We start from the raw sequence: 19,382 nt of genomic DNA, 5'->3' as shown, positions 1-19,382 counted from the left end.
ATGAACACTCGAAGAGAAAAATCACAGGACCGGGCCATCGTCAGAATAGCAGCTCATTTACCAGACCTCATTGTCTATGGCGATTTCTCTCCAGAGCGGCCCTGTTTGGATTATTTTGATGGAGTCCTAATGTTTGTTGATATTTCAGGCAAGTGCAAAAGGGATATTTGTTTAATGTGTGTGAACAATGGGCTGCCATCAGAATTCACATGCAGAGCTGATTGATTGCAGGGTGGGGACGCCATTTTTGAGCTCCTGTGCTGTGACAGCAGATATTCTCCACTGAGAACACAGGAGGGAGGGATAACCAGTGCACCTGCTCTCTCTCATCTTCCCTTACCCAGCACTTCCAATCATGGTTACATCTTTAAGATGCCCAAGTCCCACGCCTGGGACTTCAGGCTCTATTTCCTGCCCCAACTTCACTGACTCAACCCCCCAATGCCCACACACATCCCGGTCAAAACTGACCTCAAGAAATGATCTATCTAGATGATGTTTACATCTTAACAGTAAATTCACCATCTCTTCAGAAGTGTTTGAAATGTGAGTGTTTTCATTATCGTGAAATGAAAGTTCTATTCCCAGTTAAAGGAACTACAGTAAGCACTGTACAAGTTGAGAATTTGTAAGGAAGAGATATCTAGAGCCTTTCTCTGATCCTTAAAATAATAAACATAGATAGAAGAAGCTGCATGTCTGACCCTTGACCAGCCACAAATATCATTAAGAAGAAACGCTGCCAATTTTTAAAAGCCAATGCTCCAGCATAGTCCTCTACCGGCTCTGTTTGGTTCCTCCAAACAGTCAGAGAAACCAGCTGCACCTTTATTACAGGTTTTACTGCAATGACTGAGAAGTTCAGCACATCCATGTACATGGACCGAGGTGCTGAGCAGCTGGTGGAGGTCCTCAACTACTACATAAGTGCAATAGTGGAGAGTAAGTGTTCCCATAGGTTTCTGGCTTGAGAATATTTCAACCCATTGTTTTTTCCATATTTGTTGGGTATAACTTGACAGTACAATTGCTTAGCACTCTTCATTTTCCCGATGAAATGTGTATGAAACTGTATCATTTTGAAATATGATACAGTACAACTGAAGGAATATAATACAGACTACCTGAGGGAAAGGGTGTTTCGTATTAGTTAAAGGGCTGAATTAGACTCCTTTTAAAAGAACTGTAGTAGTAATGCTTTTAGTTATATTCAATATATTCAAATATTTTTAAAAGCTAGCATCAGTATGTCAGTAAACGTAGTCAGTAAAAGTTTCTTGAATGAATAGATGAGAAGGATTTATAGTTACCGTGTCAGTAATTTGTCTCCTGATGATGTATTCTGAAGCACCTACAGCTAACTGAAAAGGTGGCCCCCTTTCCAACCTCAGCCTGGCATCTTCTTTGCATTGTTAATTTAAACTATTCGTGAAGAAAAGGATTTACTCTATTAAGGTAAACTCTAAGTCTAGTGTTTTATCAGGCTCTAAGTTCCCTGGTAATACCTTAGTGTTACCCACCAGACAAAATTTAATGGTCCTTAAAAGAAAAAACTATGTCTAATTCCTTTTTGCATCCACTTGGCACAATAGGTGCTTGCTGTGGATTGACTATCCTTCCAAAATTCATTGAAGCTTGATCTCCCTAGTAACAGTGCTGAGGGTAGGAAAATCCAGTTATGGTATTTGAAAGATGAGGCCTTTAAGAGGTGATGAGATTGCAAGGATGGTGCCCTAGTGAATGGATTGAACCATTCATGGAGTAATAGGTTGATGGTTTAATGGGTGCTCATGGGTGTGGTTCTGATGGCTTTATAAGGATAGTGAGTGAGAAGGTTAGCTCTCTTGCTCAGCCCATTTACCATGTAATACCCTGCATCGCTGTAGAAGAAGGTCCTAACCCTGACCTTGGACTTCCCAACCTCAGAAACTGTAAGGAATAAATTTAATTTCTTTACAAATTACCAAGTTTCAGGTATTCCGTTATAAGCAACAGATACAGACTAATATAGTGTTCAACAAATTTGTGATGATGCATAACTAAGAGAAAAAAATGACCATTTGTACTACAAAGTCTAGATAAACAAAACATCAGTCAGTAATAAACAAAACCCAAGTTGACTATGGTTGTGATTGCCGCACTTCCTGACTCGAAGTTCTTGTGGAGTCCTGTCACTCATCTACCTACCCACGCTCACTCAAGCCCCAGCCTAAAACATATATTGATCAATTAAAAGCATGCCACTGATTTGTGGGAGGAGGGCAGCTGTTCTCAGGTCTCTCGGAAACCTCACCCCCCTCTTTCCTGACCTTTCCATTCATGGAAATGGAGCATAGACATAATCTGGTTCACTGTACTCACTCTACGGTTGAGGAAAAATGGGTTTAACCCAAATGGGTTAAGTGACTTGTCTGAAATGACTTCTTTAGTATAAGTCTATTCTCTGAATTGCTGTGCTCTTGACCCAGTTTTTATTCTACTAATGAAGAATGAATTCATTTTACTAGCTTTAAGGACTCAGAGTTTTATTTAATTTATTATTTCTTTTTTCTCAGAAGTGTTGATTTTTGGAGGAGACATCCTAAAATTTGCAGGTATGGAGGCTTACTGAGATGGGAGGGATAAGAAAAGAGTGCTGAGGTGCCTGTGCTGTGACAAAGGAGGCATCTCAGAGAAAACAGTGGCCAAGAGCTGGGTTGAAGAATGTTTGTAAGTCTCTGCACAGATCTTATACCAAATAGACTGACCCCCAGAGCCAGTCAAAAGCCCCCAGTGTGTCTCTCTCTTAAAGGTGATGCGCTGTTAGCCCTGTGGAAGGTAGAACGAAAGCAGCTGAAAAACATTATCACGGTGGTAATTAAATGTAGCCTGGAGATCCATGGATTGTTTAAGGCACAGGAGTCTGAAGAAGGCCTAGATGTCCGAGTCAAGATAGGTAAGCATTTGAGAAAGAGCAGATGCTATAGCAGTTTGGATATGGGTCCTGACTCCTGGGGTACTTCTTTCCCAAAGAGAAAATGGTGGACCATGGCAGCTCAGCCCATGCCTTGATCTTGGGAGTGAGGCTGACCAGAATGTGAATCTTGGCTCCCTCACTTACCAGTTAAGAGAATTTGGGCCAATCATTATATCTACCTAATAGGCTATTACAAAAAGGCAAATTAGTTAGTAAATACTTGGCACATAGTAACCACTCAACAAAATAGTCTTTATTACTACTGTTGCTGTTATTTTTTATCTTACTGCTGCTTGTCAAGTTGTGTAAATTAAGTACAATAGAGAGTAGCCTGTCATTATGTAGATTCAGCAGTGACATGAGACTGGGTATCCCCCTCTTCCTAAGAATGATGTGCAAGGAAAGCTTAACAGGTCAGCCTACAACACATCTCCACCTCCATATAGGGCTTCTTAAGGCCCTACATGTAATATAGTTAACAATCATACACATTTCCATCTTGCATTGGAGACATAACACATTATGTCATTCCCCACAGTCCTGAGGTACAGACGTCATGAGGAATGAGATTCTGAGAGGTGTAAATGAGTAACAGCAAGAGTTACTGTTGGTGCTGCTGGTGTTAGCTTCTGCCTAACCAAACTTTGCAAAATTTAGAATTCTCAAGTATCAGAGCTGATGGGATCATCAGAGGTTATCCAATTAACTGTTTCTCAACCTTCTTTAACCTATGCTCCCTTTTGATGTTATTTAAAATTTCCAAGTAAGTTACATATTTTGTTGAAAAAACACCAAAGTCTTTATAATATTGAATATTTTTTCCAAGTGAACACCCAGGGAATCTGATGTATTATCCTTCAAACATGCTGAGAACCCAACCCCCTCATGGGCATGCCAATTGGCTGCTAGAGAGGTAGGTTCCAGTACCTTTTGTTTTAGTGAGTCTAAGCATCAGTGTGTTTCACACGGAAAACAAACCATATATCATATCAGGGAAAGTCAGCATTGATAAATCAGCACAGCAGAGACCAAAGATACGAACAAACTTTGATTATATTATAGTCATGAAAAGAACTGTGTGTCACTCTTAGTTCATTTATACATATGTTTTGTGTACCTGTCATATTTTACAACATCTGTCTTCTGTTGCTTGGGCATCAAAGTTTTCATCTCCCAACTCGAAGACAGAGAAATCCTTGTGGAGATGGGACTGTCAAGTGCCTACTCCCCCCCCCCGCACCCCGCTCTGCCTCTTGTCTGATATTTGACCCTAAGGGTTTCTTTTCAGTTAAAGCCTCAATAGCTGATAAAATACACATCCTCCCCAAATAGGAATTATTAATATTGTTCTCTGTTGCCTTAATTATAAATAAATGGAAGAAAACGTAAAATAACTTCTGGGGCTGAGAGAGCCATCTGGGGAGATAAATGTCACAGAAAGGCAAAAACTAGTAGCTGAACTTTCTAGCTTTGGAAGAAGAGGAAGTTTGGAAGGCCTGGGCCTGGAAGAGGCATTCTCTGATTCTTATGTAAAATTTTAGAAATGAAATTTTGCTCTGAGGTAGTTAGTATAGTCCCATCAAGATTCTAATTTTTTTCCAAGAACTAGTGCTGCTGGGGAATAAGCCAGAACTTCTTGTGCAAACCTGTTGCTTGCCTTCTTGCCAGGGCTGGCTGCCGGCCACATCACCGTGTTGGTCTTTGGAGACGAAACACGCAACCACTTTCTGGTGATTGGCCAGGCGGTGGATGATGTGCGCCGTGCACAGAACATGGCACAGATGAATGATGTCATTCTGTCACCAAACTGCTGGCAGCTTTGTGACCGGAGCATGATTGAAATTGAGAGGATTCCAGATCAGAGAGCGGTTAAGGTAGGTGTGATGCTGCTGCTTGCAGTAAGCCCTGCTAGTTTGTGCCAGGAGCTCCCTGCCAGAAGAGCCACTGGGAAGGCCGGTTCCCTGAAGCTCCTGGGCTGGAGACTGGACTGTGTCAGTCTGGGTTAGGCTAAGGAGGCTTTAGTCCAGAACAACTCCTCTGGGAGAAGCAAGGCTTGTAAGCTCAAGAAGGAAATGATTAGGCCTCTTTGTGGGTAACTAAAGATGTGGAATTTGGGTATTGGGTTCTTTTGGGGGACTATGACCTTCCTTGAGAAACAGGAAAGGGGTCTGCTGGCTATTCTCTGGGAGCAGAGGGGAGTAGTTTTGAGGACTGCCAATGTCCTTCACTTTCATTACCCAGTAACATCCTAAGCCAGGGCAAAGAATCACTGAAGGTGAGGATTGGAGGTGAGCAAGTACAGCAAAGGTTAGTGAGAGGAGAAAGACTTTTCCTGTGGCTCTGCCTAGTAGAAAATAATAGTTAAGTTGAAATTGACTACAAGCAGAACCGTCCTTGGGGTATGGCCAGTTAGAGAACCTGAGCTTTGAGGGTATGAAAAGGGAGAAGAGCCGTGCTGCTGAATGAGTCCAAGGAATGGGACTGTTTGGCAGAAAAAAGGAGAAGCCAGAGAATCCCTGTAGATGCTGGTGAAGATGGAAGTCTCCCCACCCTGATGCCTCAGTCCACACCCTCTCCACCAGCAGCCCTCATTCACAGTCCCCGCAGTGGTGCACACCCCAGCTGCATGGCCTCACTGGCTCACAGCAACACCCTGTTCCCCACTGTCTTCAGTCACTCTTTATACCTTTAAAAATTGTTTTAATTTTGAATTAATGTTATACTTACAGAAAGGTTATAAAAATAATGCAGAGAATTTCTGTATACCCTTCACCCAACTTCCCCTAATGTTAACATCTTACATGACAGAGTGCAATAGTCAAAACCAGGAAACTGACATTGCTACAATACTACTCACTAATTAAACACCTTATTTGAATTTCACCAGTTTTTTCACTAATGTGCTTAGTTCAGTGTCCATTAGTTCAGTCATCTATTCATGATCTCACATTGCATTTTGTTGTTTTTATTTAGTCTCCTGCAGTCTGTAACAGTTCTTCAATCTTCCTTGTCTTTTATGACCTTGACACTTAAGACGAGTGCTGATCAGTTATTTTGTTAAATGGCCTCCATTTGGTTTTGCCTAATGTTTTTCTCATTATTGAACTAAGTTTATGCATTTTAGGGGGCAGGAATACCACAGAAACAAGATTATACTATTCTTAGTATATTATCATATCCTGGCGTTCATAATCTCAATATGTCTTATCACTGGTGATGTTTCTAATACCTTTTTGGGCATTAGCCCCCTTTGTCCTTTAACACTTACAAGAAAGAAATGGTGTACAATTTAATCAGGTTTTATCTGAATTAAAATGTTAAGAAGGAAAAAAAAACAGAAAAAAAGTTCTAAGTGTGGAAAAGTATAAAGATTAGTCCCCTGAAATGGCCATCTGTGTGTATACACTGAACACTGATATCTTAATGAATAATTGGAAAAACTTCATAAATTGTCAGTTTCAAATTTCAATTTTAGGGCCAGCCCATGGCTCCCTTGGGAGAGTGTGGTGCTGATAACACAAGGCCACGGGTTTGGATCCCTATATAGGGATGGCCGGTTAGCTCACTTGAGAGAGCGTGGTGCTGACAACACCAAGTCAGGGGTTAAGATCCCCTTACCAGTCATCTTTAAAAAAAAAAAAAGTTTCAATTTTATAAATTGAAGATCTTCGGTGTTTAAGGATGCTAATCACTATTCACCATATCCTAGACATTCAAAAGCATACTCCTTGACTCTCTGCTGAGAAATTACTTTCAAAGGATCAGACAACCCACACAATAATAAAAAACTTCTCTATTTTATTTAGGTTAACTTCTTAAAACCACCCCCTACTTTTAACTTTGATGAATTTTTCACGAAGTGTATGACCTTCATGAATTATTATCCTTCTGGCGATGACAAAAGTAAGTACCCTCCGTGGACAAGAGCCTTTGCCTTACCAGTGGTCAGAAGAGTCTTACACCACTGCCAGCAGCTCCATTACAAGCGCCAGACTCCTCAACACAGTGCCCAGTGCTCACACTTTCCCTACTTCCCACTTTCCAGGACAGGGGTTCTAAGTACAACCCTGCTCGCACCCTCCACCTCTCCCAAAGAACTGACTCTTTTCCCTTGTCTTCCAAATATTTGTAAGTCTTCCCCACGATGGAAGAAAAAAGAAAGCTTCTCTGAACTCTACTTTCCCCTCCTGACCTTCACCAACAAAACTTCTCAGAAGAGTAATCTGTACATTTCTTTGCACCTGTTTTTCTATCCCCTCATTTATTTACTCACCCAATAAATGCCAACTGCACACACCTCGGGGTATGTGCTCACCTACTCTTCAGTCTTATGCTCTTGACATCTAGCTTTTACCTTCTCCTTACGTCAGCTGAGACTGTGTATGTCAGGACCACCAATGACTGTTAACTTACCAAACCAGGTAACCTCTTCTCAGGCCTCATCCTAGGTGGTTGGCCTTAGATTACTCTCTTTTTCTATACATTATCTTCTCCTTTTTCCCTTGGGTTCAAAAATATTCTTCTTTCCTACTTCTGCTTTTAACCCTCCAAACACCCATTTCCAGGGTCTTTTGCTTGGTTTCCTTTCCATTCCTTAAATGTTGGTGACTTCAGGGGTCAGTTTTTGACCTTCTAGTCTTCCCTACTGACTTCTTGGTGAACCACTCATTCATGCTGAACTTCTGTGTGACTAGGGTGAGGCAGGCTAGGGTACAAAATTTAAGGAGGCACTCACTGCCAAGATCCTACAAGTTGCTTGCCTCACCCAAGTCCTGATCCTAACTGCCAGAACTCAGCCAAGACTTTTGTTCTGAATTCATTTTAAAAAACCACCTATGGGCCATCTCCACTGGATATCAACCAGACACCCAACACTAATATGTCTAAACTTGAAGCTACTTGTCCTTCCCTAAAAACTGTTTCTTCATCCAAACTGGAAACCTCAGAAACATCTTTGAACCATTTTTCCTTATCATTTAAGTTACAGGTCTTAAATATTTTGAATATTACAATAGTAGGTTGCACTAGGTAACAGGGTGGAGGTTCGGGGGCAGGGGGACTGTAGGAATATTGATCAGGAAAGCCCAAGAACCCCAGAAGCTCCAGAGATGAAGGAGAAAGCCCAGTGACACTACTTGAGCTCAACCCTATCCCGTCTCCATTTTGAGCACTGCAATACTGCAATGTAATTTTTATGTTAATTACATGGAGTTAGTGCAGGTTGAGTCCTCCACAAGACTCCTCTCGCTTCAGACACCAGCTGCAATCTCTGGGATTCATAGACCATCTTCATTTCTGACCAACTGCCTGCAAATTTAAGGATTCCCTCAATGCCCTCAGATTCAATAATTTGCTAATATGACTACAGAACTCAGGAAATTGCTACATTTATGGTTATGGTTTTATTATAAAGGATACAAATCAAGATCATCCAAATAAAGACACGTAGGGTGAGGCCTAGGAAAGTCCCAAACACAAAGCTTTTGTGTCTTCAGGAAGCATCCCCCTTCTGGCACAGCGACGTATGACTGCCAACCAGGAAAGCTCGCCTGAGCTTCAGGTGTCCAGAGTTTTTACTGGAATTTCATTACATAGACATGATTGAGTGAATAATTGGCTAGGTGGTTGAACTCAGAGGCTGAGTTCCCTTCCTTTGCCACCATAATAATCCAGGCCTTCACGGCTCCTCCCTTATTCCTGAGCTCCTTGCCTTTCTCCACTGTCTGTTCAATGTCATTTCTTCTTAACTCCCAGTGCACACCTGGGACTCCAGCCAGGCCAGAGTCTTTTCAGTCCTTTAACAGGTTGTGTTCTTTCTTTGGCATTAGCCTACTGTTTTGCTCTGCTAGGCATGTTCTCCTCAATTCTTTTAGTAAAATACCATAAATCATTCAGAAAACCAGTTAAATTCCTATTTCTCCTGTGAAGCTTTTTTCTGATTAAATCAGCTCATATTGGTCACTACTTCCTCTCTGGTCCTTATAATCTGTTAGCTTATTTGACCTAGCTACTTTTATTTTTCTATTTAACTTTTCCATACATACACTTGAATATTCAACGAGACAATATGTGCTTCAAGGGAAAAGCCCGAGTTTCCTTATTGCTTTCTTATTCTCAGACAGTCCCTAGCATGGTGTTTTGAGTAGATTAGGTGACCAATAAAGAGTTTTAAAATTAAATTTGCTGACTAACGTATATTCCTTTCACATTCCGTCTTTATTTTTCATCTCTTTTTTATACACTATTATCCTATTTCCTTCTGAAAACCTCTAATCATTTCTCTCTCCCTTATTTTTTGATTTGTTTGAGCTCATTCCTACCATCTCTTAGTCTCTGCTAGAGCATGGAACTATCAACCACTATAGTGAAGGGGACCGCAGAGATAGTGGAGCCCGACTGCTTTTTTCCCAGGCAAGGCAGTAAGAGACAACCAGGGCAGTGAAGTGACCTGTCCAGGGCCACACAGCGAGTTGCTATCAAGCCTGTGATCAGAATCCAGTCTCCTGAATCTTACTCCTGCTGCTGGTTCAACTCTTACCTCCCCCTTCTTAAAACCACCCCCTACTTTTAACTTTGATGAATTTTTCACGAAGTGTATGACCTGTCAACACCTGCCTCTATTGTTTGTCCATTCTGATCTCCTGTTGCAATAGTCGTAGGTCAAGCCCAGAGGTGAAAAATCTCCCCAAGTTCCAAGGCAGGATGACAATTAGAATGGGGTTTTGAGCTACACGCAACTAAATTTTGGGAAACACGCAACCTCTTTGGGCTTCCTTTGGCCCTTTTTGTTTTGTTTTATGGGGGGGGTATTGGTGGCTGGCCGGTTCCAGTTCAGGGATCTGAACCCTTGACCTTGGTGTTACCATGCTCTCCCAAGTTAGCTAACCAGCCAGCCCCTTTTGGGCCACTAGGTTTCCCGGAGTCTCCTGACTGAACTGTGAGGACCAGTGCCCAGGGGAATGGGGACTGGGAGGATCCTCTGTCCTGCATTGTACAGCAAAGACTCCCTTTCTGAGTCTGCCCCCTCCTTCTGGCCCTCTTAGGCCTCCTGAGGCTTGCGTGCATGCTGGAGTCTGATCCTGAACTGGAGTTGTCTCTACAAAAGTTTGTGATGGAAATCATTTTGAAGCAGGTATTTTCATAATTGAATTTATTGGCTTTTGGGGTTTAGGGTATCTTGGATAGCTGGAAAGATTAAAAAAAAAACAAAACCAGTAGCTGGTAAAAAGTTCCACTGAAATAAAAAGACATTCTCTACATGTAAGTGACTACAAAATTTATTGTTCAAATAAGGATGCTTTTAAGAGTTAAAGGGGGCATTAAACATAATTACACAGGCATAAACTAGAACTGTGTTGCCTTACATAACTGGGCAAACTGGAGCTGTTGCAAGCATATAAGAACGTATGGTCACCCTTTCCATATGCTGCATAGGAAAAAGATAAAAGTGAATAAGAATTGGTAAACTGTTTCTCTAAGTCACTTGCATTAGATTTTAAGTCTTGAGATTTAACAATTCAGGTAATTAGAATACGCCAAATTACCTCTACCCTCCAAAATTTTCCCTTTTTGTTTTCTTAGATCTGGGCTCTCTCAAATATATTAATCCATGTGAATTATATCTCTTACCACTCACCACATGCTAGTCACTCTGCTATTTCATGTATTTATTCTTCATAGTCCTTGGTAGATCTCTTTATCCCCATTTTATGTATGAGAAAACTGAGACCTGAAGGATACCAGGAACTTCCCTGAGGTTGTAAAGTAAGAAGTATTGCTAGGATTTAAACCCTGGTCTTCTGAACCCTAGAATTTTTGCACAGGCTATGCACCCCCCTAACATATGCCTGTTTTAGTACTTAATCCCTTCAAAATGCAGTTGTGTCCTGCAGGAAATCTTTGTACGCAGGCCTGACCAGTGGGCAGTGGCCTTCCTAATGTGGGTTGAGGAGGTGTAAGAATGCACCCTTCCATCTTCAGCCCAATGTAAAAACACTACCTGTAGTGCCTGCAATTGTTCGACTCTTCAAGGTTTTTGAAGCTCAAGAAAGTCACCCTCTGTTCCCCTTTCTGTTCTCAAGAGATATAGTAAATTGTGCTTCTTTAGCTGCAGCCAGCTGAGAGCAAGGTCTACAGGAATGGGATATAAGATGGACTCTGTGAGTCACTGGGAAAATTGTGGATAGGAAGAATGAACACCAGGTAAGAGATACAGCTAAAGGGGCTAAAGGAAGCAAAAGCCAAACCTTCAGTAACTTTACCAAGGCTTGCCCTGCACCTAAAGAATGGAGGTCCTTAGAGATACTGTGGTCCAGTTTGTTTTTTAAGCCAAAACTCAGAACACATGTTCTGAAACAATAATTTTTTAATTTGTGAATGAATTTATTTGAAAAATCAGAGAAAATCATTACATTGGTTAGTCAGAAATTATTAAATCACCTTTAATGAAAAGATTAAAATTATGTGAAACCAGGACTATGCTAGGCAGTTAGGAAGCGTGGCTGCATTATTCCCTATACCAACTCTCTCCTTCATCTAGCATATGCTTTGCATTGTCAGTTTGCTGTGCACTTAATTTAACAAAATTCAGGGATGATGATTGGCAGTGATAATTTGGGAACACTCTCCTTTCTTTTCCCTGTGCCTATTGTGGATAGGCTTGGAGAGAACAGGGGAGCCAAATGACACATGCCACCCCAGAAAGGCAGGAGTGTGTCATAGATAAAATGTTGAACTAGGAGTCTGGAGATTTGGGTTCTAGTCTACTACTGTCTCCCATGTGGCCTTGGGAAGTTGTGTTTCTTCTCCATGTCTATTACTAATCAGTAAAATGGGGACAATAATAATGATTTTATTTCGTTTGAAGATAGAGTGGGATAACATGTGAAAATGTTCCAGAAGTACCAGGCTATGAAAATATAAGGTTGAATTACATAGCATGCCATTTTTTCCCCCTAAACTGTAAAAATAAGAAAGCCAAGAGGAACAGTAATTCTTTCTCTTATGGTGGTGTCTCATATTGGCATGAGGGAGCCTGCAGTTGTGGTAATGGAATGGTTGCCAACCAAAATGAAAGTGTATAAGTTCCCTTTGGAAGAGATTTTGATAAAGTGCATCCCATTTCCATCTGCTCGACTTCAGGTGGGCTGGCTCTGCCATGTTGTACTTCACATGTACTGTTAACTTTGGCTTCCCCAGAGAATCTCAAAAGGCTACTTTTCTTCTGGTGATGATTTCTGGTAGCAGGGTGGGGGTGGTGTCAGGAGGAAAGATCCTGCCAAGGACACGTGCTAAGGAAAGCTGCTCTCCACCTCGCAGATTGATGACAAACAGCTTCGGGGTTATTTGTCTGAACTTCGCCCAGTAACAATTGTGTTTGTGAACCTGATCTTCAAAGAGCAAAATAAAGCAGAAGTCATAGGCCCTGCCATCCAGGATGCCTGTGTGCACATCAACTCTGTCCTGAAGGTCTTCCGAGGTCAAATCAATAAAGTCTTCATGTTTGACAAGGTAAATGTGAACTCAGGGATGGGAACCTACCAATAGTTTGAGGTTAGCATCCATCGACCAGCACATTGGTGAGATGAAGGGAATAGACACTAGAAATTTAGCCTAGAAAGATCAGTCTTTGCTTATAAATATAACAGCTTAAATTGTGGGCTTGGCACTTACTATGCACCAGGCATTGTTCTCAACACTTTACATACGTTGACTTGTTTCATCCTCATGACTTCTCTAAGCAGTAGGTGCTCTCGTTATTATCCCCATTTTATGGATGAGGATGCTGAGGTAGAGATGAGGATACCGAGCCAAGGCAAGAGTGGGTTTTGCTCATGATCATCCAGCTAGTAAGCGGGGGCTGGGTTCAAACCCAGGTAGTCTGCCTTCCCAGTCTATGCACTATACATGTGTCTCTAGCCCGAACTGTCATGTATTTCCCAGGGATTTTAGGTCAGGTGTCTAGTAGCCCTCCCACCCCGGAAGCTTGCCATGTCACACCTTCAGTTCCCCTCTCATTTCCATCCTTTGCGGGCAGTGGGCTCCAGCTCCCAGTGTTTTCAGTCTGTTCTTAGTCAGTTCAGAGAAAAACGATGTGATAAACAAATGACCATGGAAGTGTTAGTAAGAATTGATTCCCCATCTCAGCACTTAATTCCTGCCCCACATCCACTCACTCACTAATTCAATGAATTCATGTCGTAGAAGACTGAAAGCTAGTGCTGGGCAGCAAAGATGAGTAACTCACACATATTGCCAAACAACTAGGCAGGAAGCACAAATTCTACATGAGAAAAATGAACAATGTGCTGCGAGAGTTCCGGGGGAGCGATTACTTCCAGCTTGGTGCCCTCCAGTACTTTCTTCAATATTCATTCATGAGTATCTTAAGAAAAGAGCATAAACTCTATGAGAACAGTCTGTAGTGTTCTGCAGACATGGCTCCAACAGTCCCTAGCTGTGTGACCTTAGTAAGTCATTGAACTTCTCTGAGCCTTGGTTTATCCCTCTTTGAATGGGGATAGTATTTGCATCAGATGATTATTGAATGTTTTAGATAATATGTATGAAGCACTTGTTGCAATACCTATCTCACAGTCAACACTCAATAAGTGAGTGCTGCTATTCTCATTGCCAGAGTGAGTCAAATGCTCGCTGTGCCAAGTCACAAAATTTTTGGGCAAAGCAAACACACAGATGCCCCCAAAGGGGTTGCCCTCCATAGAGTTTTTATATAAACCTGGAAACAGGGTTTCCTCTCTCGTGTCAAGATATAGCCCAGCCCCTTTTAGAATCTGACACTTGATCAAATTCTTTTTGGAGAGGATTGAAGAAATTGAGGTATTTCAGTGTTGTTGTTGTTTTTCCATTTCATCAGGATATAACACATATAGACTCAAACATTTAACCAATCACCCTTTATTTATTAGACCCTTTTCAAGTCCTACTGTTGTTGATGCACTAGAAGTTATATAAATTTTACTGAAAATAAAATGTGTGTGAGAGAAATCATAATGAAATCTGATTCAGACAACAACATCTGACTGAGGTCATTTTTTTTTTTTAATTTAATTTTATTATTTTATTTATTTTTATTTTTTTTTTGTCCTTTTCGTGACTGGCACTCAGCCAGAGAGCGCACCGGCCAGTCCTATATAGGATCCGAACCCGCGGCGGGAGTGTCGCCGCGCTCCCAGGGCCGTACTCTACCAAGTGCGCCACGGGCTCGGCCCCGACTGAGGTCATTTTTAAGTGACTAAGAATGCCAATCTTTAGTTTAATCTTTGCTTGAACAATTAGCTTCATGCCAAGAAAACCCACTCCCAGCTTAAACCTTTATTCCTAAGATTAATAACAATATCAGAAAAAATACTTCATAGTTTACAAAGTCTTTTTAAAATATATATATAACATTAATCCTTTTAGTAGCCACAAAAACCTTGGCATATTTATATTATATCCATTTTCAGAATGATAAATTGAAGTTCATAGAGTATAATGGACTTAACCAAGTTTCTGCAATTGGGAAGTGGCCTGAAAACACAGATTTTCTGATTCCAGAGCTAACGCCTTTCCCACTGCTCTGTGTTGCTTTTTAGACTTAAACTTAGCACCTTGCAATGCAAGACCTTGGCTACAGGAGAAAGTAGACAAAAGAGTGCACACAAACAGCTCAGCACAGTTCACGATCTCTGGAGCAAAAGCAAGCCCTTCCCAAGGGCTCAATCCCTACTGTTGACGATGCAGTAGTAGTTATGTGAAGTTTACTAAAAATACAATAGGTGTGAGAGAAATCATGATCAAATCTCATTCAGAAAGTGGATATGGTCTCAGCCCTCTGGCGGGCCTCCTGTCTGGTCCAGTCTGAAGCTCACCAGCCCTGCTTGCTGATTCTCCCTCACAGGGCTGTTCCTTCCTCTGTGTCTTTGGTTTTCCTGGAGAAAAAGCGCCCAATGAGGTCACTCATGCTTTGGAAAGTGCTGTGGACATATTTGATTTCTGTTCCCAGGTTTACAAAATCCGGTGAGTGTTGACCCTGATGCCACCCAGTGGCCTCGGACCCCTTTAAAGACTATGGGAGGGGGTACGCGCATGCAAGAGGAAAGAAGACCTGAGAACTTACTTCTTATTTATTTATTTGTTTATTTATTTATTTATTTTTTTTGAGAACTTAGTTCTGTGTCACAAACTGTCCCTTCTTCATATCTCCAGGCCATGTACAATTGCCCTCAACTAATTACAGAGGGGAGATAAATATTTATTTATTTATTTATTTATTTATTTATTTATTTTTTGTCTTTTTCGTGACCGGTACTCAGCCAGTGAGTGCACCGGCCATTCCTATATAGGATCCGAACCCGCAGCGGGAGCGTCGCTGTGCTCCCAGTGCCGCACTCTCCCGAGTGCGCCACGGGCTCGGCCCGGAGATAAATATTTATTGAAAATTCTTCCCCCCAACACACTTTCTCTATGCTCACTATCCTTCTCTCTTCCCTCCCAACTCTCTTCTCCCGGCGCCAGCACTGTGTCCATCGGCGTTGCCAGCGGGATTGTCTTCTGTGGGATCGTGGGACACACTGTGAGGCACGAGTACACAGGTGTGCTCACCTGGATCATCTCCGTTTTCTTTCAGCAAACACAGTGCCTTGCCACTGGGCCATGTGGGAGGAAGCACGGAAATGAGTGAGACGTGGGCCCCACCCTCAGAAAGTTGACAGTCTTCCAGATGCAACCAAGCTGTGTGGCTTTGCCCATCAACAGCTCAGTGCTTGCAAAGTACTCTGCATGAGTGTAAAAAATACGTAGTCATTGGAGGGTAGCAGTGGGAATGAGGGGCTTCTATAATAATCTCCTGTTAACAATAAACTGTTATTCCTCTTAATTCCTGGAATACATTAGTACTGCTTCTTAAAAATTATGCATGTTGGCATTACTGAAAAATAATACTGCTCTCAAAAGAGAGTAGTAATAAGTCAGCATTACCTGCAGATTTCGTGACTCTTACCGTTACTTCTCTCTTCAATCCTATTAGGGTTTAATATGGTCAGCAATAATACTTCTAAAAGACTGAATAAACCTAAAATACTGAAATAGTTATGTCTGAAATGACACAATGTTTGAGATTTTCTTCAAAATAATACAGGCTGTGGGGTAGATGGGGCAGGATTGGTTGTGGGTTAACAGCTGTGGCCAAATTTCTCCATAGTAAAAAGTAAGAAAAAAAATAGAAAAGAAAAAAAAAAATCTTGATCAGAAATATTCAACTGTATGTTGAAGTGAAATATTTAATATCTAATTAGTAGTAATATCGATTGAGGGCTCCCTGGCAGCCAGGCACTGTTCAAAGTGCTAAACATGTATTCACTCATTAATCTTCAAAAACTACTGTATTAGTCCATTTATGTTGCTTATAACAAAATACCTGAACCTGGGTGATTTATAAAGAAAAATGACATTTATTGCTTACAGTTTCTGAGGCTGAGAAGTCCAAAGTCCATCTGGTGGTGACAACAGTGACCCAGGGGTCTCACTCACATTGCAAGATGGTGGAAGCAGAGAGAGAACAAAGAGAGAGCAAGAAAGGGACTCTCCTCTTTTTTAAAGCCCTCAGAGCCGGGCCGGCCCATGGCTCACTTGGGAGAGTGTGGTGCTGACAACACCAAGCCAAGGGTTGAGATCCCCTTACCCGGTCATCTTTTAAAAATAAATAAATAAATAAATAAAGCCCTCAGAGCCACACCCCTGACCACCATTTTTAATCCATTCACTACCGCACAGTTCTACAATCCAATCTCCTCTTCAAGGCCCCACCTTTCAATTACCATAATCGGATTTCCCACCCTGTTAACAGTCACAGTGGGGGCTAAGTTTCTAAGACTTAAAACTTGGGGGACACAATTCAAATTTCAATGAGTTTTGGGAGGACATAATTCAGTCCACTGCAACTACTCTCTTAGATAGTTACTATTATCATCCCTGTTTTATAGATCAGGAAACTGAGGAATGAAGAATAAAAGTAATTTGCCCAGGTAATTTGCACATAGTAGGTAGAAGGTAGTGAGGGGGTTCAAATCTACACAGTCTGGCTTCAGAGTCTGTGCACTCCGTACAGTGTATTGCCTCTTTAAAATCTCCTAAATCAGTCCTCCACGCAAATCCTTCCAATCTCGTTTACTCACTCTTAGGAAATCAGCAAATGAAGGTTCATTCACAAGAGCATAGACACAATTTTGTGTCTCATTTGGGGATCAGCACCCCGGGCCCAAGCTTGTCCTTGTCCACCTTGTAGCAGAAAACCAGCTACACCTTCTCTGCAAGCCCACAGGCCTGTGGCCATCCCACTTTCAGAATCCTCTCCATATTCAAGGCCCTTCCATCCCTGAGCAGATCATCCTCTTGGCCTCCCAGGTGAGGTAGAAATTTTGCTAAAGGCTAATTGAATTAACTTCCTGCATATATTTTTAAATAGCCATTGGCTGAACGTATGTAGTTGAAGGCTAGATTTGTGTGTCATTCATAAGAGGTGAATGGAGTAAAAGGTAAAATGCCATTTGAGGGCAGGATTACATTCAGTTCAATGGCTTTTTCCCTCTCTCTGACTTTCTCTTTTCTGTTTTAGTCATTGGTCAAAAAGTCAACATAGCTGCCAGGATGATGATGTACTACCCAGGAATCGTGACCTGTGACTCCGTTACCTACAATGGCAGCAACCTACCAGCCTACTTTTTTAAAGAGCTCCCGAAGAAAGTTATGAAAGGTGTTGGAGATTCTGGACCAATCTATCAGTGTTTGGGCCTTAATGAGAAAGTGTGAGTGTGGGGCATTGATTTTGCAGCATTTTTAGTAAAGAAGTTGGGAAATTATGATAGCAAAGCAATCAGTCACTCATTTGAGATTTGAAGACAATTTATGAAATTGAAATCTATTCTTTCCCAGACCAAGATCCAGACTTCAAAATCCTTCATCTTTCCTCCATCCTACACATATTGCAGCATGGTGGAAGATACCATTCTTCCCTCAGGTCTGAGAAGCCAAGAGTGATTCTTCAAAGGTTGTGCAAACAGAACAGAAAATCCCCCTAGTTGAGTATGAATTTGCACCCAGATAGGCCCAATCCCCAGCCACTAAATATTTACTGATTATGCCAGCTATGTTTCCAGGTATTGCTAGAGTTAAAAGAATAAAAGATATCATTCCTCCTCTAGGTCTTAAGTGAAATTTCCCAAAAGCCCAACTTAGATGTGTGGGTGTTACTATGGAACTAAAAATTCTTCAATGGCTTCCAATTATTTCCATGATAATGTTCAAATTCCTTGCAATGACATGCAAGATACCAACTGCCTTTCCAACCTCATCTCCTTCTTTGCCCCCTCTTCTGGGGTGTTGTGCTAGTGGAAAAAACACGCACCGAAGTGCTTTTTTCCTGCAGTCTTAGCAGCAATCAACACAGAAGACTGACATCTGTGACCAAATGTGTGGGGTTTCCCCCCACACATCAAGCAAGCAATTTTCCAGCAGGCACCAGCTAAGTGCCCTCCAATTGAATTCTGATACTATCTACCTGGAGATAATGTCATATCCCACAGTTGGGCTCAGTCCCACAAGACTGCCCCCCCCCCCCCCCCCCCCCCCCGCCTTGAGATGCCAGGCATAAGCCTTAACTTGTTTCCCTGGCTATAAATTGGGATTCTTACAACTCCCTCCTTGGGTTCAATTAGTTTCCTAGAGTGGCTCACAGAACTCAGGGAAACACGCTTACCAGTTTTGTATAAAGGATATCACAAAGGATACAGATGAAGAGATGCACAGGGCGAGGTATGGGGGAAGGGGCTTGGAGCTTCCATGCCCTCCCCAGGAGCATCACCCTCCAGGAACCTCCACCTGTTCAGCTATCTGGAAGCTCCTTAAACCCTGTGCTCTTGGGTTTTTACAGAAGCTTCATTACATAGGTAGGATCGAAGCACGGACAACCGTGTAGAAATGTAACTGGACAAAAAGGGTATGATCTAACACTGTGTGGGCAAAACCACCAAGGCCTGTTTGTTCAGATTCTTCCTGACCTCCCCGTGCAGCATTTCTTCCTCTTGGGCATGGGGATCATATGGTCTACAATCAGATAAGGTAGGTCAGAGAATTTTTTTATGGCCAACTCCGAGACAGAAAGGCAGGGAAAAGGTAGAATAAGCCAGGAACTGTGGATGAGAATGAAAATATACATATGATAATAATCTAAGTGGATTGTCCTCATCAGCACCCACCCCACCCTGGTCTGTTGGGAAAACCACAGTCAGTTTTTGAAATCCAGCTCAAAGATCTACTCCTCTATGAAGGTGTCTCTGGCACTACTCCGTCCCAGCTCAGACAGTGTAACTCCCTTGTGTGACTCTACAGCACATGCCTGTGTTAGAGCACACATCACATTGTATCA

General features: G+C 41.9%; 1 protein-coding gene across 1 annotated transcript in view; it reads left to right on the top strand.

The window, feature by feature from the left end:
• ADCY10 (adenylate cyclase 10) overlaps positions 1–19,382 on the top strand; it is a 68,539-nt gene continuing 49,157 nt past the window's right edge. Inside the window, exons 1-11 of the mRNA XM_063106503.1 lie at positions 1–148; positions 838–942; positions 2,556–2,594; positions 2,792–2,935; positions 4,625–4,830; positions 6,763–6,859; positions 10,000–10,088; positions 12,275–12,466; positions 14,859–14,977; positions 15,476–15,552; positions 17,574–17,763. Coding sequence (XP_062962573.1) covers positions 1–148; positions 838–942; positions 2,556–2,594; positions 2,792–2,935; positions 4,625–4,830; positions 6,763–6,859; positions 10,000–10,088; positions 12,275–12,466; positions 14,859–14,977; positions 15,476–15,552; positions 17,574–17,763 — 1,406 coding nt within the window. The remainder of the gene's footprint in view (positions 149–837; positions 943–2,555; positions 2,595–2,791; positions 2,936–4,624; positions 4,831–6,762; positions 6,860–9,999; positions 10,089–12,274; positions 12,467–14,858; positions 14,978–15,475; positions 15,553–17,573; positions 17,764–19,382) is intronic.

Source organism: Cynocephalus volans, chromosome 8 (assembly GCF_027409185.1).
Source record: "Cynocephalus volans isolate mCynVol1 chromosome 8, mCynVol1.pri, whole genome shotgun sequence".
NCBI classification, from domain to species: domain Eukaryota; kingdom Metazoa; phylum Chordata; class Mammalia; order Dermoptera; family Cynocephalidae; genus Cynocephalus; species Cynocephalus volans.
Note: the sequence above shows the minus strand (reverse complement) of the source record. Positions and strands in the feature narration are given on the sequence as shown.